The sequence below is a fragment of the Lytechinus variegatus genome, chromosome 2 (assembly GCF_018143015.1).
Source record: "Lytechinus variegatus isolate NC3 chromosome 2, Lvar_3.0, whole genome shotgun sequence".
Taxonomy (NCBI): domain Eukaryota; kingdom Metazoa; phylum Echinodermata; class Echinoidea; order Temnopleuroida; family Toxopneustidae; genus Lytechinus; species Lytechinus variegatus.
The window spans coordinates 12,721,320-12,744,228 of NC_054741.1; the positions used below are offsets into that span (position 1 = coordinate 12,721,320).

Here is a 22,909-nt window from a genome sequence, read left to right on the forward strand (position 1 = left end):
CTTTGGTATCATCTTATAGAGCTACTGAAAATCTATACATTGAGCCCGACATTGAGACATAAAAATCAAATTTGATGAAAAATTGACCTAACCCCGTTTGCAAGGCCAGGATCTATCTTTTATTTGCGAAATATCAGCCGTAGAGGGCTTGACTGAAAATGTTATTTTTGATTGGTTGTTTGCAAATTGTTTCGAAATTACGGCGCGAGCAAGATAAAAAAAGTGAAATAAGGGATCCTAAAACAGATCGCTAGGAGAATATTTGTGATATTGTAAGTGATTAGAAAATCTTACCGTTTATGGCGTGTCTTTGATTGATATTACATGTATAAACTTTTTTTTGTTATCAAGTCTGACTTTGTCAAATCAAGATTGTCTTTTTCACTCTCTTTTATAGACCCAAGTTAGTAGAAGCAGTCCCACGCATAGATTATCGTGTGTGTTGTAGAAATCGACATTGAACCTTTTGACGTCTTTTCGATCGGCACGCGCTAGCTCGTCAGCGTCGCGTCGCTCGGATCGAAGGAGGCCGCCTGCCGCGGCCAAAATTGAAATAAAACTGTGTTTTTCTTTTAAAAATCTATGGCCAGTCATTTTCAGATTGAACAGAAAAAATGGCCTGGGCAAATAAAATGGTAGACAGCTGGCAGCCGTCTGTTTCGAGGAGTCTTTTAACATTTTTCAAAAATTTCTCCTCGTACACAGACGGCTCGCTATCGTGCAGCCACCATTAGGGGACTTGCAATGCAAAATCCCCCCGTCGGGGCTCTACAATTTTTGTCTTTAATGAATAAAGATTTTGAAAATTAACGCGACCAAAATGCTAATTTATATTCCCTCTTGCTTGGCATCAATTGCCACAAAACGGAGAAAAATGAAGTTAAAAGGAACAAAAACAGTGACTTACCTCGCCCTCGGCTGTCGCGCAAATTCACTTCCCCGTTTTATCCGATCTTAAGTACTTAAAAAACATATGGCCATTGAGTCCCCTGTACAGATCGCGCTCGAACTTCGGTCTTTGTATTTGGTGACTGAAGCCAACGGAGTTCAGCTGAACAAACAACAAAACAAAGACCGAAGCTTTTGGTCTAATAAAATGGATGCTGGGCCATGCATCATCATGATCATTAACCATTTTGTTACGATTCATAACAAAAATGGCCGATCGAGACGGGGGTAGAAGGGGAGAACTTTTTGTTTTTTTGAGGTTCCAGTTCCCTGGGTTACATGATCATCAATCATTCATGTCTGCGTACCTAGCCTGGAGCCGTCTAAGGAGTAAAGTCATCTACCTACGGCTGCGTAGGGTGAGAAACCCTACATAGGTAGATGACTTTACTCCCCAGACGCCTCCAGGCTATGCGTACCCACCCATTCATATAATTATTTTGATGATGAGATGGCTGCATTTGAAGCCGCGATGAAAATGCCTGATTCCCTATTTTTTTTTCACGGTCACCATTGTGAGTCAGATTTTTTAATGATTATCTTTCTAGGTACTTCGGAAAGAGTTCCAAATGTAACCCCCACCAAATTTGTTCAAATTGTTGTAGAGACTTCCGGTTAATTTAACTGATATATAATAACATTCAGAATCAGGTTCTGCGATCGTTCACCATCATGTTTGTAATATACCTGATCGTGCGTACGAATGCGCCAGTAAATCATAATGGTAACAAGTGATTGGCTGGCTCATTTGTATGCGTAGCTGTATTACTATTAGTACAAAGCTGACCAGGAATGATCAAACTTCGAAGAAAAACCTGATCCTGAAAATTTTTTCATGAAATAAAAAATTGGTATTTTGCAGCATATATTTCGGAAAGGTGGTAAGCTGATTTTAACTATATTATTTTCTCTTTATTATTGCGCTCCTTTTTTCTCATCAAAGACATCAAAGGAGGAATGACACTCTTGTTAAGTGTATGTCAACTCTCCACCATTATGCGGGCTTTAAATGAAATGATCTAGGCCTACATCATATGAAACAAATGTATGATTATGACAACAAAAACTTTCACTGAATCATGGTTTCAATTTTTTGGGGATGCACTGTACCGGTATATTTAGGTCTTTATGAATTGTATGTGGTCAATATTCTCAGCAGGGCACCATTTACTAAAATAGTGTTAGACTATATGAAAAAAAAATCATATCACTCTGAATTCATCTTGAACAATGTTTAGTACTGAGCATGCCTTGGAGCTCCCTGGATTTACACTGACAGTAATATGCCATTAGTGATGATCATTTGGTCTTTCTTAATCTGTTCATGTTTTTTAAACTATCTTTCTATACAGATAAGCCTATTAAGCAGCTATAAAAATGCCTAGAAGAAGGAAAACAAAGTTGGCCTCTCGAGCAAAGCCACTGCTTCCCGACGATGGGGAATCAAATATGGAGAAGGAGGCAAGGGAACAGAAGCTTGGAGTTTATCTTGAAGGTTTTGACATTGAAGGTAAGAATAGCACACATTTCAAGTGTCCATATTAACCTGTTGCCTAGAATGCCTACTGGAACAGGGTGGTCCCTGTACAAAACATAGATGGTTTTTCAATACTCAGTAATCAACGGTTAATTAGGATTCCTATTGTGGCCATTTTAACCTGTGTGTCCTTATTTCTGTGAAAAATTTATCTTAAATTTGAAATATAAGAATGTTCCTATTTCTGGAATTTTCTTGTTGATTTGTTCATATTTCTTGACTGTCAGGGTTGGCACTTGGCAGGTATGGAACATGCATACTTTGAAAATGAAAGACTATGAAAGGCTGTGATACCTTCATCCATAAATGTTACAGAAACAGAAATATCTTTAAAGTACCCCGCTTTCCATTATTCATATTTTGAAAAACAATGAATAAAAAAATGTAGTCTAGTATAATGGATTATAAAATAATAAAGCTGTAATTCTAGGGAGCGTTTCATCAATATTTTCATCCGACAAGTTGACAGATCTGACATCTTTCCATGATTTTGATTGGTTGAGAGGCACCGTTCCTCTGGTAACTGTCGGATAAAATGGGACTTGTCGGATAAAACGTCTGACAAGTCCTTTCTGAAACGCCCCCCCCCCCCCCCGTATTTAATTTCTTTGGTTATTTAAGTTTCAAACTAATACCAATTGGTGACCAACCACCTCGAATCCTCAAAACCCATTGTTTATAGAAAATTTTTTGAATTCTTAAATATTCAATATGCACCCTATGCTAATCATCTGTTCTGAAGTTTTGAGACTGAATGAAAATGAATTTAGGCAATTTCATATAATCCCTGTATTTTTAATTCAATTTCAGTTATTCTATATAGTTTCATTAAGTGTATAGGTCAGCATTCAAGATTTTGGTCATTTCATGTTAACTGAGTGAACCTCAAAAATTTAACCTTGTTTTTTTACTGAAAATTTTCTACATTGAATCAAGCAGGGTTATATAGTTTTTGTCTTTCATGTATAGCAGAGGGAGAACATACATATTCATAAAAATGCCAATCTTTTTGTCAACATTGATATTAATTAATCTTTTGAGATGTCATCATAGCCTAGAAACATATGCACCTATTACATGAAATTTGAATATAAGGCTAATCAAGTATCACTGATCTTCTTGCTCAAGTTTCAAGTCACATGATCAATGTCAAAGGTCATGTAGGGTTGATGAACTTTTACCATCAATATCAAAAACTTAACTCAGGTTAATATTTTGAAATGTCATAAGACATAACTTTGAAAGTATATAGACCAAATTCATGAAATCTAAAAATAAGGGTAAGCAAGTGTCACTTATTATCTGTCATGAGTTGCATTACTTATAATGATTAAGGTCAAAGGTCATTTACGGTCGGTGAACTTTGACCATTTTTTTTTCAATAATATCAGCCGGTGAAAATATTTCATGAATCGTTGAGCGTGGCGAAAATATTGCGCGAATCATTAAGGGGGGCCTAGATAGGGTTATAAAAAGGAATCAAAAGAAAAGGATTTTTAAGATAACTTTGAAATTATATGTCAGTAGTATGTTAATCATGGATATTTTTCAGGGTCATTTAAGATCAATTATCTTTAACGAGATTTTATATTTTGTTTATTATTTAGAAAAAAGTACTGTAATCAAATTAAAATAAACTTAGATGAGACGATCATTGAATATATTAACGTGAAAATAAAATCAAGTTTTTTTATTCAAGGTCAAAGTTAAATTTAGATCAACGAAGGTATGATCTTGTTATCTAATGAAAGAGTTTTTCCTCTTAAAAAAATATATTCATCTTATATGGAGCTGTTTCCATAGTCAGCACTGCTGGTGCAATGCAGGTAAGACTGCCAGAGGCACTTTTTTTATTATTGAACTGGGCATTCACCTACATGCATGTACTATTATCATTTAGTATGATTGTCTGATTTAACAAACATATGCTTGTTACATTTTTTTATTCAGTTGAGCAACGGGTGCGTGAAATGAATGCCATGTTTGACAGAATGTGCAAGAACATCAGGTCAGCTACCTCCTTGTTTTTGATGAAGATGCCAAAGGAAACTAAAAACATGAAATTGATGGATTATTTTGGTAAGTAACAAAAATGTTCACTTGTCCATTCTTTTTCGGTGTCACATCAGTATGGATTTGAAGGATGTAAACCAGGCAGAAATTGGTTTCCTCTTTAAAATGGGATCCAGAAAAAAAGGGAACCCAAAACTTGACAAAGAGACCACACATGTATCCCTTGTCTTGATGATCAATCATACAAAAATCTCTTGAATCTGACCGTTCAGTGATTTAGGTTTATCATGATTCATTTCTGTACCATCAGCTCAAGATGGCTTGGCTCCTGCTGTGAAGGTCATAGAGCAGATCTCTAAGAATGTCGATGAGATGATCAACCTGCCCAAGGCTGTCACTGATGCCATATCATCATCAGAATCTGAAGATACCGCTGCAACATCCACGGGTGAATCAGATACTAGTGAGGTAGATGAAAAGCCAAAGAGGTCGACAAGGTCAACAAGAAAAGTAAGACAAACCTACAAGTTTATGATGAATTGCACTCTGATTGGTTCCTAAATCAGTGTTTTGAACAAAGTGTAACAATGATGTTGATTGGTCTTCATCATCATAATTGTAATGATAGTAATTATGATTATGATGATGAGAGCAGAGTATACTCAGCTATTAAGAAATAAACATTAAGACTGTTTGTTGAATGTCAAATAAATGTCATCATATTTAAATGAATTGAGAAAATTTATCTAAGACAAACATACACTGAAAAATTCATCAAAAGTTGTGTTAATATAAGAAAGCTGTGGTAACTTTAAAGGGTATATATCTCGCTACACCAACAGTAATATGCTCAACACGTGCAAATGAAAGAACTTATGACATCACTCATTCAGAATGTCTTAATATGCATTTCATTATGTGAACCATTACGTCAAACCCTTGTTAGAGGATGACCGCTTCTCAGATTTTGAACTGTGGTCTTATACCCCTGTTTTGAAAAACCTTGTTAAAAAATTTAGTACACTGTCAGCCCTGGTATCCCTCTTATCTAACTTTTCACCTCCTTAAGTAAGCCTGAGTGATGAGCCAGGGTTAAACGATTACAACAGCTGTGACATTACATAAGAGCAGCTGTGGCTGTAGCAGGCCCTTCCGAATTAAATTATTGTATTTGATATTTAATAAAGCTTTCAAAGGCATATTGTAATTAAAAATCCAATGTTTATTTGTTTTCAATTTTAAACAAAGAAAGTTGACCCCCGAATAAGGAAACTATTAAAGAGAATAAAAATGATTGCATGCACTGTCGAGCAGAGTTTGATGGTGGCCCCCTGCTGTTACTCTGGCTTAGTTCTTTCTGACTGATCGAGGTCAAGCACATGTTTAGATACTTAAATCAGGGAGGTGGAATAGCTGGCCTGGGGTGATATCAGTTGGGTGATATAGCTTTTTCATGCTCTGAAAGTGGGGTACATCTCCTCTAACAATGATTTTGCGTCAGTACACATAACTTTATAAATTATATTGTGTGTTAATTATTGAGATTGTTGAAAATTATTACTTGACTTTCTTTTTACAAAGTAATGCTTTGATTTATGTTCTTTTTGGAGCAATGAATTAGTGGCTATATCTTGAAATCATGGTTTTATCATTTCTTCTGTCATAAAGGCTCCTGCAACACGTAAGAAAGCCAAAGCAACTACTGCAAAGAGGACGTCAGCAAGGTAGGGTATTTATCCTTTTTTTCTTCAAAGCGAGAAGTTATCTATGAATTAAAAATCAGTTTGTGGAATATGAAATTTAAAAGTTAATCCTTAGTTAACCGGGGGGAGGGGAGGGGGATTGACTCTGCGGACTGTAATATACTAATACTTGATGATACCCCAGTTTATTCACAAAACTGACCTCATACCAAAGCTTTAGATACATGTACATCTAGTCACATGAATCTTTGGTAAATACTTCCCAGCTGTGTGTTTAGTTGTTTTTAACTCATGAACAACTTACTAGAACATGTTCCAGTATATCTTAAGTATTGTTAAATGTGTTGGCTTTGATTGCAGGAAGAGGACAAGGGCAGCCTTGCAGGAGACTCCTCTTACAAGCAACAATGCACAGTAAGTAACTCAACTCTAATGAATTCAATACTAATAGTTTCTATATTCAGACTCAAAAAGAACTTAGCTTGAGCTAAAGCCAGGGTTGGGAGTCTAGTGCACCTTGGAATCGATTATATCGAGATAGATGGCATTATAAAAATGTCTTTTGAATAAAAATTCCATTGAAATTGTCATATTCACCCTCTATCATTTGGAGGGGAATTGATATGATGGGACATGATACATATCTTAGTGCAGAAACAATACACTGCTTATTAGTGAAACTCCCAATGATGTCTCAGCTGAGTGATTTCTTTGTTACTTGGCATGGTCACCTTGAGAGCAAGACATACTTTATTGAGTGTATCACAATTACCATGGTAATGGCTGTATACTACGGTGTTGTCTTTTTCTCACATATAAGGACATTGTGATAGTGTTGGGATTTTATGACCTTCAGTGGTATTTCTAGATTTGGTTTGGTGTGTAAATACATGTACATCATGATAAAATCATCGCCTGGCTGTTAGAAGGGCAGTATGTGCCCATGCTCAATGATATTTAACTCCCATGCAGCTGACATAAAGGCGTTAGCTCAAGCACATGCTACACAAAATGTACAATCTGTGCCGAGTGTCAACTCAACACTCTTCTTCCTTATCAACAGGAAATAGAATTCACATACCGGTACATATTAATTCCAACGTTCTTGCCAGCTAAGATGAAAAGAAATGTTTCAAATCGCCACCAGCGGAGGGCATGTATGTTGTATAGATAATCATCATATCTATTTTAATAGCAGGTTTAAAAAATGATCTTTTTATCCTGTTTTATCTTCATCTTTAGATCTGCATTGCAGACACCAGCCAATACTATGTCTCTGTCATCGATCAACACTCCTTTCATTACACCCAAATTTGACCCAAGGTAAGTGACCAACCATATCGACTGTAAAACAATTAGACTACTATTACACTAATAGCCATGTTTCTCCGAACTGTCACAACTCCATTTTTTTTAGTCATTTTATAGAACTGTGTGTAACAGATTTCATATATTTCTATGACATGTCTATGGACTTAGACCACTAACTTTTTTTAGAAACTTGGTCCGGGCTCGCTAGAACTGAGCTTTTGTTTTTGTTTTTTATGAACTAGAGTCTGAAGACTTTGAAGGCTCACTTGCTCAAACCTGGTCAAACGTTGATAACCTGTACTGCATCAGTAGTCTTGGGTTGTCTTTTGTCAAGTCAGTGAAGTCACACTGAGATTCTTTATGTTTTTATCCCAGTCTATACCTTATTCTCCCCAAATCATGTGCTCCCGGTTTTGGTTATTTTCATTCCCTTAATGAATATGGATCTGACGTGCCCACCCCAAATATACTTGTGTAAAGTACTAATCTCTTAATTTTTGTCATGTTCTTTTATACTGTCTATGTGGGTTTTTTTTCATCTTTCTTTTGTATTCTTCCTGTTTCTTGCATATTCTGACTTCATTGCAATCCCTGTCTTACACTCTGTCCCTCTCTTATCCTTTGACCTCTCTCTCTCTTCTTTTATTTTCTTTGTCATTCACCTTCTCTTCTCCCCACCCCCTCTCTCCCCTCTCTTTACTCTCCCTTATCTCACTCTCTCTCCATCTCTCTCTATCTTTATCTCCTTGCCTTGTCCTTCTCCATGTTCTCTATGATAGTTCCAAGATGACCCCTGCTACAGTACGTCGAGCTAAGAAGGGAGAGCTCTTGGTGTCTCTCTCTGGAAGCCCTGTTGAAGCTAGGAACTCCCCCAAGGATCCTGCTCAGTCAGTTGAGAGGCTCAAGGAAAACATTGTAAGTTGGCTTTGCCTTGCACCTTATGTATGCAATCAATTGATAAAATGCTTGGTGCTGCAAAATGTCAATATGTAAATGAATATTTATACTCAGTGCTATGTTAGAATGTATGCATTCATTCTGCTGTTCTAAATTAATGCACAGCTGAATGAACCAACAAGTGCATGAATGAATAAACATTGAACAAACAAATTGATAAATGAACAAACAAATGCAAACAATGGCTGGAATATGGCAAGATTTGACTTTCTAAATTATTTTCATCAGCCAAATTTCCAGTGCACACACAGATATTTGTATCATGCAAGTACCTTAAAAACCAGAGTGTCATTGTTATTAGAAATACATTAAAAAAAATCATTAAAATATTGACTGATGGATCAAAATTGGCACTCCACACCCAAGTGATTAAAAAAACAACAACTGTCACTTAATGAACAGGATTTTGGAGCACCTTCTATTCTTGGATTTTATATTGATAGTCATCTTGTTTTTATTCTTGCCTTTTTTCCCTTGCATGTGAATCATCAGGAGAATCTATTCACCCAGGATGATGTTGACAAGAAAAATATCCTAATGCTTCAAGAAACGCTGAGCAGATTTCTAAAGGACAAGGACTCTTCATGAAAAGATATTGGAGCTTTAGCACCCTGAAGTATCCTTCACACGACCGGGAGCATTCCATAGAACCAATGGTTGGTGATTTTCACTGACTGTTGTTATAAGCTACTGAAAATCCCTGCATCTGATTGGCTGAGAGCAAATTTGTCACTGAAAATCATTGACAAAGCTTTTCACGAAGCACACCCCTGTACCTTGAAGACTGCAATATCGATTACTTCATCCTGAAACCTGTACACCAGACAACACTCGCTTTGCATTATTTCTGCAAGATATGAAGATAATGTCATCAGACAGTGACAATGAACTTTGTGTGATTAGAAGCTATGGGAGTTTGTGATGTATCTTGAATTTGTAAAGAATTCAAGTTTTAATATCTTTCAGACAAGAAATATACCTTGGACCTGTTGCATAAAATTTTTTACCTGAGAAAACTCTGGTAAAAACTGAAAACTAAGGTTAGTCTGATTTCAGCCCTCGACCTTAACACAGGGCAAAAACTCCGGTAAAAACAACCTGAGTTTTCTCAGGTAAAAAGCTTTATGCAACGGGCCCCTTGAAATGCTAAAAAAAGAACCTCGGACGTTATCCCCATTTCCCCAATCCAACTCACGAGGGTCCCAGTGAAATTGTTAATAAAGTGTCACCCCCATCCCATCTTTCATTCCCCCTCAGTCTCAACATCAGTAAACCTTAGCTGAAAAAAGGGGATATCTGAACAATACTTGAAAATGTTTGGCAATAATTCATTGGAGACAATATATATATCTCCATACTGTGGTTCCTAGAGCTTTGGATGATCATTCACTTGCAGGATAGAACCAAATGACACAAGATCATACAGACTTTTATACTAATTGGGTTGCATTCAAATCATTCATCTCTTTAGGCGCCGATCACAACTCGGAAGCTTTAAAGTGCCATCAACTTAACAAGATGTTGAGATATTTATCTTGCCACATCGACTTACTAGCCTTATTATGTCGACATGGCGCGATATGTTATCTTGCCAATTCAATTCATTAGCCTTCTTATGTCGACATGGCAAGATGTGTTATCTCGCCATGTCGACTTATAACTTGTAAAGTTGGTAAGATAATAGTAACTATCTCGCCATGATAAGTCAACCTGGCAACATAAAATATCTCACCATCTTGTAAAGTCGATGGCATATTGACGCTTCCATGAGAGGGAAAGACTAGGAAGGATGAAAACTGGTCCAATTAAAGCAATGCTTCAATACTTGAATTTGCTCAAATTGAACATAAATATAAGATTTGATTTTTATTTTCCTTATCATTCAATCATGAATTACATCACAAGATTTACTAGTCATATGAAAGTAAACCTCTACTTTGCAGTATGTTATTAATAGTATTGTTTATAAAAACCATTTATGAAGAATTTAACTTGTTATTAATGTTTCACCTGTACATACATGTATATTGTATTGTTTATAGTTCTTATCGCAGCATATCAGATATAATTATTTGCATATGTCTTTGCTTTTTAGTAGTGTCTTGCTATTTGGTAACTTATAAGAAAATTATTCACAAAAGGAAAATTTCATGCCTGTTTGTATACATATAACAAAACAAATCAATCAGTTACAAAAATCATATTATTTCTGCAGCACCAAATCAAGAGTAAGATGAGAGAGAATTTAACAAAATATTTCCCACAATTATGAGAAATTACTTGTTTTTGTTTGTAACTTTAACAATTATTTGTTGGAACATTTGTCCTGTCTGTATAACTGTGAAAAGCCAGTAACAACATAAATTGTATCTGTAAGCTGTTTGCTCTATCTTTTTGTAAACAATGATGCATTCACCAATGAATGTCCTATCAAGAAATAGTTTTGACATGCACATTCTCAGTTATCAACTATGTCATTACTGGTTTTCCATAATTAAAAATATTTTTATCATTAAGACTCTTTCCTAAAGAAATTGTGATTTTGATAAATAGATTTGAAAAAATCCTTAGATAAAAATGGAGTCTGATGACATCTTAAAAAGAAAAATCGACAGAAATTTTATCAAAATCAGATGTAAAATGTGAGTGATAAGATGTCAATACAGTGAGGAAATAATGAAAGTGTTTCTTATTCCATATATTAAAGTACAAAAGAAATATAGATAATAGAGTGAATTTATTAAGCAGGGCCCACTGGTAGAACAGTTTTTGGAACTTTGGGTGGCTTATCTGTGTAAATATTTTATTATTATCATTATCACTATTATAATCATTATTATTATTATTGTGATTATTATTATTGTAATTATTCTTCTTATTATTATGATTATTATTATTAGTGGCTGTCATCAGTTTCCTCATCTACATACCAACCGTTATGTGCATATAACTGTTTTGTGAAGTTAAGCAAGTCATAACTTTCTTATTTACATCCCATTTAGATTAAATTTTCAGCGTTTTGCTTGATTGAATTTTCTCTAAATCGCTTTTTTGTCGGGATGGACTTTGTCTATAAGTGAATTGAAAACTGTACATAATATTGTATATCAAAAGTAAGTATTATTCAGAAATAAATGTACTGTACATATGTATATTAAAGAGCCACTTATCTCTGAATGAGTCTACATTTAGGTGTCTTTGGAAATGGAAACATGGTGCAGAAGGATACTGGTTGAAACTGAGAGGACACATGATAGGTTTTTGTCTCACCTGCGAAGCAAAGTGAGACTATAGGCGCCGCTTTTCCGACGGCGACGGCGGCGGCGGCGTCAACATCAAATCTTAACCTGAGGTTAAGTTTTTGAAATGACGTCATAACTTAGAAAGTATATGGACCTAGTTAATAAAACTTGGCCATAAGGTTAATCAAGTATTACTGAACATCCTATTAGAGTTTCATGTCACAAGACCAAGGTCAAAGGTCATTTAGGGTCAATGAACTTAGACCATGTTGGAGGAATCAACTTCGAAATCTTAATTAACCTGAGGTTAAGTTTTTGAAATGTCATCATAACTTAGAAAATATATGGACCTAGTTCATGAAACTTGGACATTAGGTTAATCAAGTATCACTGAACATCTTACATGAGTTTCAAGTTACATGACCAAGGTCAAAGGTCATTTAGGGTCAATGAACTTTGGCCGAATTGCGGATATCTGTTGAATTCCCATCATAACTTTGAAAGTTTATGGATCTGATTCATGAAACTTGGACACAATAGTAATCAAGCATCACTGAAAATTTTGTGCAAGTTTCAGGTCTCATGATTAAGGTCAAAGGTCATTTAGGGTCAATGAACTTTTGCCGAATCGGGGGTATCTGTTGAATTACCATCATAACTTTGAAAGTTTATTGGTCTAGTTCATTAAACTTGGACATTAGAGTAATCAAGTATCACTGAACATCCTGTGCGCGTTTCAGGTCACATGACCAAGGTCAAAGGTCAATGAACTTTGGCCGAATTGGGTGTATCTGTTGAATTACCATCATAACTTTGAAAGTTTATGGATCTGATTCATGAAACTTGTACATAAGAGTAATCAAGTATCACTGAATATCCTGTTCGAGTTTCAGGTCACATGATCAAGGTCGAAGGTCATGTAAGGTCAATGAACTTTGGCCATGTTGGGGTTTTTTGTTGAATAACCATCATATCTCTGTAAGTTTATTGGTCTAGTTCATAAAAAAGTGGACATAAGAGTAACCATGTGTCACTGAACATCTTGTGCGAGTTAGAGTAGTATTCAAAGTCAGCACTGCTGCTGTATTGAACCGCGTGATGCAGGTGAGACGGCCAGAGGCATTCCACTTGTTATGAATATACTGTACTATTTACCTTTGGCACAATTACTTCCCATAAAACCCAACTTAAACCTACAAGATGTATGATATTTGCATCGATCATACATAATACATATATGTTCCATGAAATTGCTTGCACTGAATTCTTCATAATCATGCCTGGAACTCATTTACTTTGGCTGATGTGAAGTAATCAATACCATGTTCCATTACTTGTTATGATTAACATCGCGGTTTATTTCAATAAATTTGAATCATCTGGGCTTATTTAAAGAAAAGTCAATTGCTTGGAAGTACTTGAATCACATGAAACAGGTAGAAAAAGATCAATGAATGTTTGAGAAAAATTGAATTACCGATGAAGTTTTGAGAAAAATGTGATTATTTATGGGAGGACATTGAATACAGGTTACATATCATTAACAGGTTTGTGCTTTCATTAGAATTGGAAAACATGGTTTTGGGGTATTTGTTGATCAATCAAAGAAAATAGTTTTTGTCTCACCTGCGAAGCAAAGTGAGACTATAGGCGCCGCTTTTCCGACGGCGGCGGCGGCGGCGTCAACATCAAATCTTAACCTGAGGTTAAGTTTTTGAAATGACGTCATAACTTAGAAAGTATATGGACCTAGTTAATAAAACTTGGCCATAAGGTTAATCAAGTATTACTGAACATCCTATTAGAGTTTCATGTCACATGACCAAGGTCAAAGGTCATTTAGGGTCAATGAACTTAGACCATGTTGGAGGATTCAACATCGAAATCTTAACCTGAGGTTAAGTTTTTGAAATGTCATCATAACTTAGAAAATATATGGACCTAGTTCATGAAACTTGGACACAAGGTTAATCAAGTATCACTGAACATCCTGCATGAGTTTCACGTCACATGACCAAGGTCATTTAGGGTCAATGAACTTTGGCCGAATTGGGGATATCTGTTGAATTCCCATCATAACTTTGAAAGTTTATGGATCTGATTCATGAAACTTAGACATAATAGTAATCAAGCATCACTGAAAATTTTGTGCAAGTTTCAGGTCTCATGATTAAGGTCAAAGGTCATTTAGGGTCAATGAACTTTGGCCGAATCTGGGGTATCTGTTGAATTACCATCATAACTTTAAAAGTTTATTGGTCTAGTTCGTTAAACTTGGACATTAGAGTAATCAAGTATCACTGAACATCCTGTGCGCGTTTCAGGTCACATGACCAAGGTCAAAGGTCAATGAACTTTGGCCGAATTGGGTGTATCTGTTGAATTACCATCATAACTTTGAAAGTTTATGGATCTGATTCATGAAACTTGTACATAAGAGTAATCAAGTATCACTGAATATCCTGTTCGAGTTTCAGGTCACATGATCAAGGTCGAAGGTCATGTAAGGTCAATGAACTTTGGCCATGTTGGGTTTTTTGTTGAATAACCATCATATCTCTGTAAGTTTATTGGTCTAGTTCATAAAAAGTGGACATAAGAGTAACCATGTGTCACTGAACATCTTGTGCGAGTTAGAGTAGTATTCAAAGTCAGCACTGCTGCTGTATTGAACCGCGTGATGCAGGTGAGACGGCCAGAGGCATTCCACTTGTTATGAATATACTGTACTATTTACCTTTGGCACAATTACTTCCCATAAAACCCAACTTAAACCTACAAGATGTATGATATTTGCATCGATCATACATAATACATATATGTTCCATGAAATTGCTTGCACTGAATTCTTCATAATCATGCCTGGAACTCATTTACTTTGGCTGATGTGAAGTAATCAATACCATGTTCCATTACTTGTTATGATTAACATCGCGGTTTATTTCAATAAATTTGAATCATCTGGGCTTATTTTAAAGAAAAGTCAATTGCTTGGAAGTACTTGAATCACATGAAACAGGTAGAAAAAGATCAATGAATGTTTGAGAAAAATTGAATTACCGATGAAGTTTTGAGAAAAATTTGATTATTTATGGGAGGACATTGAATACAGGTTACATATCATTAACAGGTTTGTGCTTTCATTAGAATTGGAAAACATGGTTTTGGGGGTATTTGTTGATCAATCAAAGAAAATAGTTTTTGTCTCACCTGCGAAGCAAAGTGAGACTATAGGCGCCGCTTTTCCGACGGCGGCGGCGGCGACGGCGGCGGCGGCGTCAACATCAAATCTTAACCTGAGGTTAAGTTTTTGAAATGACGTCATAACTTAGAAAGTATATGGACCTAGTTAATAAAACTTGGCCATAAGGTTAATCAAGTATTACTGAACATCCTATTAGAGTTTCATGTCACATGACCAAGGTCAAAGGTCATTTAGGGTCAATGAACTTAGACCATGTTGGAGGATTCAACATCGAAATCTTAACCTGAGGTTAAGTTTTTGAAATGTCATCATAACTTAGAAAATATATGGACCTAGTTCATGAAACTTGAACATAAGGTTAATCAAGTATCACTGAACATCCTGCATGAGTTTCACGTCACATGACCAAGGTCATTTAGGGTCAATGAACTTTGGCCGAATTGGGGATATCTGTTGAATTCCCATCATAACTTTGAAAGTTTATGGATCTGATTCATGAAACTTAGACATAATAGTAATCAAGCATCACTGAAAATTTTGTGCAAGTTTCAGGTCTCATGATTAAGGTCAAAGGTCATTTAGGGTCAATGAACTTTGGCCGAATCTGGGGTATCTGTTGAATTACCATCATAACTTAAAAGTTTATTGGTCTAGTTCGTTAAACTTGGACATTAGAGTAATCAAGTATCACTGAACATCCTGTGCGCGTTTCAGGTCACATGACCAAGGTCAAAGGTCAATGAACTTTGGCCGAATTGGGTGTATCTGTTGAATTACCATCATAACTTTGAAAGTTTATGGATCTGATTCATGAAACTTGTACATAAGAGTAATCAAGTATCACTGAACATCCTGTTCGAGTTTCAGGTCACATGATCAAGGTCAAAGGTCATTTAGGGTCAATGAACTTTGGCCGAATCGGGGAAATCTGTTGAATTACCATCATAACTTTGAAAGTTTATTGGTCTAGTTCGTTAAACTTGGACATTAGAGTAATCAAGTATCACTGAACATCCTGTGCGCATTTCAGGTCACATGACCAAGGTCAAAGGTCAATGAACTTTGGCCGAATTGGGTGTATCTGTTGAATTACCATCATAACTTTGAAAGTTTATGGATCTGATTCATGAAACTTGTACATAAGAGTAATCAAGTATCACTGAATATCCTGTTCGAGTTTCAGGTCACATGATCAAGGTCAAAGGTCATTTAGGGTCAATGAACTTTTGCCGAATCGGGGGTATCTGTTGAATTACCATCATAACTTTGAAAGTTTATTGGTCTAGTTCATTAAACTTGGACATTAGAGTAATCAAGTATCACTGAACATCCTGTGCGCGTTTCAGGTCACATGACCAAGGTCAAAGGTCAATGAACTTTGGCCGAATTGGGTGTATCTGTTGAATTACCATCATAACTTTGAAAGTTTATGGATCTGATTCATGAAACTTGTACATAAGAGTAATCAAGTATCACTGAATATCCTGTTCGAGTTTCAGGTCACATGATCAAGGTCGAAGGTCATGTAAGGTCAATGAACTTTGGCCATGTTGGGGTTTTTTGTTGAATAACCATCATATCTCTGTAAGTTTATTGGTCTAGTTCATAAAAAGTGGACATAAGAGTAACCATGTGTCACTGAACATCTTGTGCGAGTTAGAGTAGTATTCAAAGTCAGCACTGCTGCTGTATTGAACCGCGTGATGCAGGTGAGACGGCCAGAGGCATTCCACTTGTTATGAATATACTGTACTATTTACCTTTGGCACAATTACTTCCCATAAAACCCAACTTAAACCTACAAGATGTATGATATTTGCATCGATCATACATAATACATATATGTTCCATGAAATTGCTTGCACTGAATTCTTCATAATCATGCCTGGAACTCATTTACTTTGGCTGATGTGAAGTAATCAATACCATGTTCCATTACTTGTTATGATTAACATCGCGGTTTATTTCAATAAATTTGAATCATCTGGGCTTATTTTAAAGAAAAGTCAATTGCTTGGAAGTACTTGAATCACATGAAACAGGTAGAAAAAGATCAATGAATGTTTGAGAAAAATTGAATTACCGATGAAGTTTTGAGAAAAATTTGATTATTTATGGGAGGACATTGAATACAGGTTACATATCATTAACAGGTTTGTGCTTTCATTAGAATTGGAAAACATGGTTTTGGGGTATTTGTTGATCAATCAAAGAAAATAGTTTTTGTCTCACCTGCGAAGCAAAGTGAGACTATAGGCGCCGCTTTTCCGACGGCGGCGGCGGCGACGGCGGCGGCGGCGTCAACATCAAATCTTAACCTGAGGTTAAGTTTTTGAAATGACGTCATAACTTAGAAAGTATATGGACCTAGTTAATAAAACTTGGCCATAAGGTTAATCAAGTATTACTGAACATCCTATTAGAGTTTCATGTCACATGACCAAGGTCAAAGGTCATTTAGGGTCAATGAACTTAGACCATGTTGGAGGATTCAACATCGAAATCTTAACCTGAGGTTAAGTTTTTGAAATGTCATCATAACTTAGAAAATATATGGACCTAGTTCATGAAACTTGGACACAAGGTTAATCAAGTATCACTGAACATCCTGCATGAGTTTCACGTCACATGACCAAGGTCATTTAGGGTCAATGAACTTTGGCCGAATTGGGGATATCTGTTGAATTCCCATCATAACTTTGAAAGTTTATGGATCTGATTCATGAAACTTAGACATAATAGTAATCAAGCATCACTGAAAATTTTGTGCAAGTTTCAGGTCTCATGATTAAGGTCAAAGGTCATTTAGGGTCAATGAACTTTGGCCGAATCTGGGGTATCTGTTGAATTACCATCATAACTTTAAAAGTTTATTGGTCTAGTTCGTTAAACTTGGACATTAGAGTAATCAAGTATCACTGAACATCCTGTGCGCGTTTCAGGTCACATGACCAAGGTCAAAGGTCAATGAACTTTGGCCGAATTGGGTGTATCTGTTGAATTACCATCATAACTTTGAAAGTTTATGGATCTGATTCATGAAACTTGTACATAAGAGTAATCAAGTATCACTGGACATCCTGTTTGAGTTTCAGGTCACATGATCAAGGTCAAAGGTCATTTAGGGTCAATGAACTTTGGCCGAATTGGGGATATCTGTTGAATTCCCATCATAACTTTGAAAGTTTATGGATCTGATTCATGAAACTTAGACATAATAGTAATCAAGCATCACTGAAAATTTTGTGCAAGTTTCAGGTCTCATGATTAAGGTCAAAGGTCATTTAGGGTCAATGAACTTTGGCCGAATCTGGGGTATCTGTTGAATTACCATCATAACTTTAAAAGTTTATTGGTCTAGTTCGTTAAACTTGGACATTAGAGTAATCAAGTATCACTGAACATCCTGTGCACGTTTCAGGTCACATGACCAAGGTCAAAGGTCAATGAACTTTGGCCGAATTGGGTGTATCTGTTGAATTACCATCATAACTTTGAAAGTTTATGGATCTGATTCATGAAACTTGTACATAAGAGTAATCAAGTATCACTGAACATCCTGTTCGAGTTTCAGGTCACATGATCAAGGTCAAAGGTCATTTAGGGTCAATGAACTTTGGCCGAATCGGGGAAATCTGTTGAATTACCATCATAACTTTGAAAGTTTATTGGTCTAGTTCGTTAAACTTGGACATTAGAGTAATCAAGTATCACTGAACATCCTGTGCGCATTTCAGGTCACATGACCAAGGTCAAAGGTCAATGAACTTTGGCCGAATTGGGTGTATCTGTTGAATTACCATCATAACTTTGAAAGTTTATGGATCTGATTCATGAAACTTGTACATAAGAGTAATCAAGTATCACTGAATATCCTGTTCGAGTTTCAGGTCACATGATCAAGGTCAAAGGTCATTTAGGGTCAATGAACTTTTGCCGAATCGGGGGTATCTGTTGAATTACCATCATAACTTTGAAAGTTTATTGGTCTAGTTCGTTAAACTTGGACATTAGAGTAATCAAGTATCACTGAACATCCTGTGCGCATTTCAGGTCACATGACCAAGGTCAAAGGTCAATGAACTTTGGCCGAATTGGGTGTATCTGTTGAATTACCATCATAACTTTGAAAGTTTATGGATCTGATTCATGAAACTTGTACATAAGAGTAATCAAGTATCACTGAACATCCTGTTCGAGTTTCAGGTCACATGATCAAGGTCGAAGGTCATTTAGGGTCAATGAACTTTTGCCGAATCGGGGGTATCTGTTGAATTACCATCATAACTTTGAAAGTTTATTGGTCTAGTTCATTAAACTTGGACATTAGAGTAATCAAGTATCACTGAACATCCTGTGCGCGTTTCAGGTCACATGACCAAGGTCAAAGGTCAATGAACTTTGGCCGAATTGGGTGTATCTGTTGAATTACCATCATAACTTTGAAAGTTTATGGATCTGATTCATGAAACTTGTACATAAGAGTAATCAAGTATCACTGAATATCCTGTTCGAGTTTCAGGTCACATGATCAAGGTCGAAGGTCATGTAAGGTCAATGAACTTTGGCCATGTTGGGGTTTTTTGTTGAATAACCATCATATCTCTGTAAGTTTATTGGTCTAGTTCATAAAAAGTGGACATAAGAGTAACCATGTGTCACTGAACATCTTGTGCGAGTTAGAGTAGTATTCAAAGTCAGCACTGCTGCTGTATTGAACCGCGTGATGCAGGTGAGACGGCCAGAGGCATTCCACTTGTTATGAATATACTGTACTATTTACCTTTGGCACAATTACTTCCCATAAAACCCAACTTAAACCTACAAGATGTATGATATTTGCATCGATCATACATAATACATATATGTTCCATGAAATTGCTTGCACTGAATTCTTCATAATCATGCCTGGAACTCATTTACTTTGGCTGATGTGAAGTAATCAATACCATGTTCCATTACTTGTTATGATTAACATCGCGGTTTATTTCAATAAATTTGAATCATCTGGGCTTATTTTAAAGAAAAGTCAATTGCTTGGAAGTACTTGAATCACATGAAACAGGTAGAAAAAGATCAATGAATGTTTGAGAAAAATTGAATTACCGATGAAGTTTTGAGAAAAATTTGATTATTTATGGGAGGACATTGAATACAGGTTACATATCATTAACAGGTTTGTGCTTTCATTAGAATTGGAAAACATGGTTTTGGGGGTATTTGTTGATCAATCAAAGAAAATAGTTTTTGTCTCACCTGCGAAGCAAAGTGAGACTATAGGCGCCGCTTTTCCGACGGCGGCGGCGGCGACGGCGGCGGCGGCGTCAACATCAAATCTTAACCTGAGGTTAAGTTTTTGAAATGACGTCATAACTTAGAAAGTATATGGACCTAGTTAATAAAACTTGGCCATAAGGTTAATCAAGTATTACTGAACATCCTATTAGAGTTTCATGTCACATGACCAAGGTCAAAGGTCATTTAGGGTCAATGAACTTAGACCATGTTGGAGGATTCAACATCGAAATCTTAACCTGAGGTTAAGTTTTTGAAATGTCATCATAACTTAGAAAATATATGGACCTAGTTCATGAAACTTGGACACAAGGTTAATCAAGTATCACTGAACATCCTGCATGAGTTTCACGTCACATGACCAAGGTCATTTAGGGTCAATGAACTTTGGCCGAATTGGGGATATCTGTTGAATTCCCATCATAACTTTGAAAGTTTATGGATCTGATTCATGAAACTTAGACATAATAGTAATCAAGCATCACTGAAAATTTTGTGCAAGTTTCAGGTCTCATGATTAAGGTCAAAGGTCATTTAGGGTCAATGAACTTTGGCCGAATCTGGGGTATCTGTTGAATTACCATCATAACTTTAAAAGTTTATTGGTCTAGTTCGTTAAACTTGGACATTAGAGTAATCAAGTATCACTGAACATCCTGTGCGCGTTTCAGGTCACATGACCAAGGTCAAAGGTCAATGAACTTTGGCCGAATTGGGTGTATCTGTTGAATTACCATCATAACTTTGAAAGTTTATGGATCTGATTCATGAAACTTGTACATAAGAGTAATCAAGTATCACTGAACATCCTGTTTGAGTTTCAGGTCACATGATCAAGGTCAAAGGTCATTTAGGGTCAATGAACTTTGGCCGAATTGGGGATATCTGTTGAATTCCCATCATAACTTTGAAAGTTTATGGATCTGATTCATGAAACTTAGACATAATAGTAATCAAGCATCACTGAAAATTTTGTGCAAGTTTCAGGTCTCATGATTAAGGTCAAAGGTCATTTAGGGTCAATGAACTTTGGCCGAATCTGGGGTATCTGTTGAATTACCATCATAACTTTAAAAGTTTATTGGTCTAGTTCGTTAAACTTGGACATTAGAGTAATCAAGTATCACTGAACATCCTGTGCACGTTTCAGGTCACATGACCAAGGTCAAAGGTCAATGAACTTTGGCCGAATTGGGTGTATCTGTTGAATTACCATCATAACTTTGAAAGTTTATGGATCTGATTCATGAAACTTGTACATAAGAGTAATCAAGTATCACTGAACATCCTGTTCGAGTTTCAGGTCACATGATCAAGGTCAAAGGTCATTTAGGGTCAATGAACTTTGGCCGAATCGGGGAAATCTGTTGAATTACCATCATAACTTTGAAAGTTTATTGGTCTAGTTCGTTAAACTTGGACATTAGAGTAATCAAGTATCACTGAACATCCTGTGCGCATTTCAGGTCACATGACCAAGGTCAAAGGTCAATGAACTTTGGCCGAATTGGGTGTATCTGTTGAATTACCATCATAACTTTGAAAGTTTATGGATCTGATTCATGAAACTTGTACATAAGAGTAATCAAGTATCACTGAACATCCTGTTCGAGTTTCAGGTCACATGATCAAGGTCAAAGGTCATTTAGGGTCAATGAACTTTGGCCGAATCGGGGGTATCTGTTGAATTACCATCATAACTTTGAAAGTTTATTGGTCTAGTTCGTTAAACTTGGACATTAGAGTAATCAAGTATCACTGAACATCCTGTGCGCATTTCAGGTCACATGACCAAGGTCAAAGGTCAATGAACTTTGGCCGAATTGGGTGTATCTGTTGAATTACCATCATAACTTTGAAAGTTTATGGATCTGATTCATGAAACTTGTACATAAGAGTAATCAAGTATCACTGAACATCCTGTTCGAGTTTCAGGTCACATGATCAAGGTCGAAGGTCATTTAGGGTCAATGAACTTTTGCCGAATCGGGGGTATCTGTTGAATTACCATCATAACTTTGAAAGTTTATTGGTCTAGTTCATTAAACTTGGACATTAGAGTAATCAAGTATCACTGAACATCCTGTGCGCGTTTCAGGTCACATGACCAAGGTCAAAGGTCAATGAACTTTGGCCGAATTGGGTGTATCTGTTGAATTACCATCATAACTTTGAAAGTTTATGGATCTGATTCATGAAACTTGTACATAAGAGTAATCAAGTATCACTGAATATCCTGTTCGAGTTTCAGGTCACATGATCAAGGTCGAAGGTCATGTAAGGTCAATGAACTTTGGCCATGTTGGGGTTTTTTGTTGAATAACCATCATATCTCTGTAAGTTTATTGGTCTAGTTCATAAAAAGTGGACATAAGAGTAACCATGTGTCACTGAACATCTTGTGCGAGTTAGAGTAGTATTCAAAGTCAGCACTGCTGCTGTATTGAGCCGCGTGATGCAGGTGAGACGGCCAGAGGCATTCCACTTGTTATGAATATACTGTACTATTTACCTTTGGCACAATTACTTCCCATAAAACCCAACTTAAACCTACAAGATGTATGATATTTGCATCGATCATACATAATACATATATGTTCCATGAAATTGCTTGCACTGAATTCTTCATAATCATGCCTGGAACTCATTTACTTTGGCTGATGTGAAGTAATCAATACCATGTTCCATTACTTGTTAT

General features: G+C 36.3%; 1 protein-coding gene across 1 annotated transcript; it reads left to right on the forward strand.

Moving 5' to 3' along the window:
* The first annotated feature begins 164 nt into the window (after nucleotides 1-164).
* On the forward strand, nucleotides 165-9,159 carry LOC121407351 (borealin-like). Its single transcript, XM_041598393.1, has 9 exons — nucleotides 165-272; nucleotides 2,301-2,458; nucleotides 4,436-4,564; nucleotides 4,809-5,008; nucleotides 6,167-6,222; nucleotides 6,562-6,615; nucleotides 7,444-7,524; nucleotides 8,292-8,427; nucleotides 8,962-9,159. The coding sequence occupies exons 2-9, from the start codon at nucleotides 2,326-2,328 to the stop codon at nucleotides 9,055-9,057; spliced, it is 885 nt and encodes a 294-aa protein (XP_041454327.1). The 5' UTR covers nucleotides 165-272; nucleotides 2,301-2,325; the 3' UTR covers nucleotides 9,058-9,159.
* Nucleotides 9,160-22,909: the final 13,750 nt, after the last annotated feature.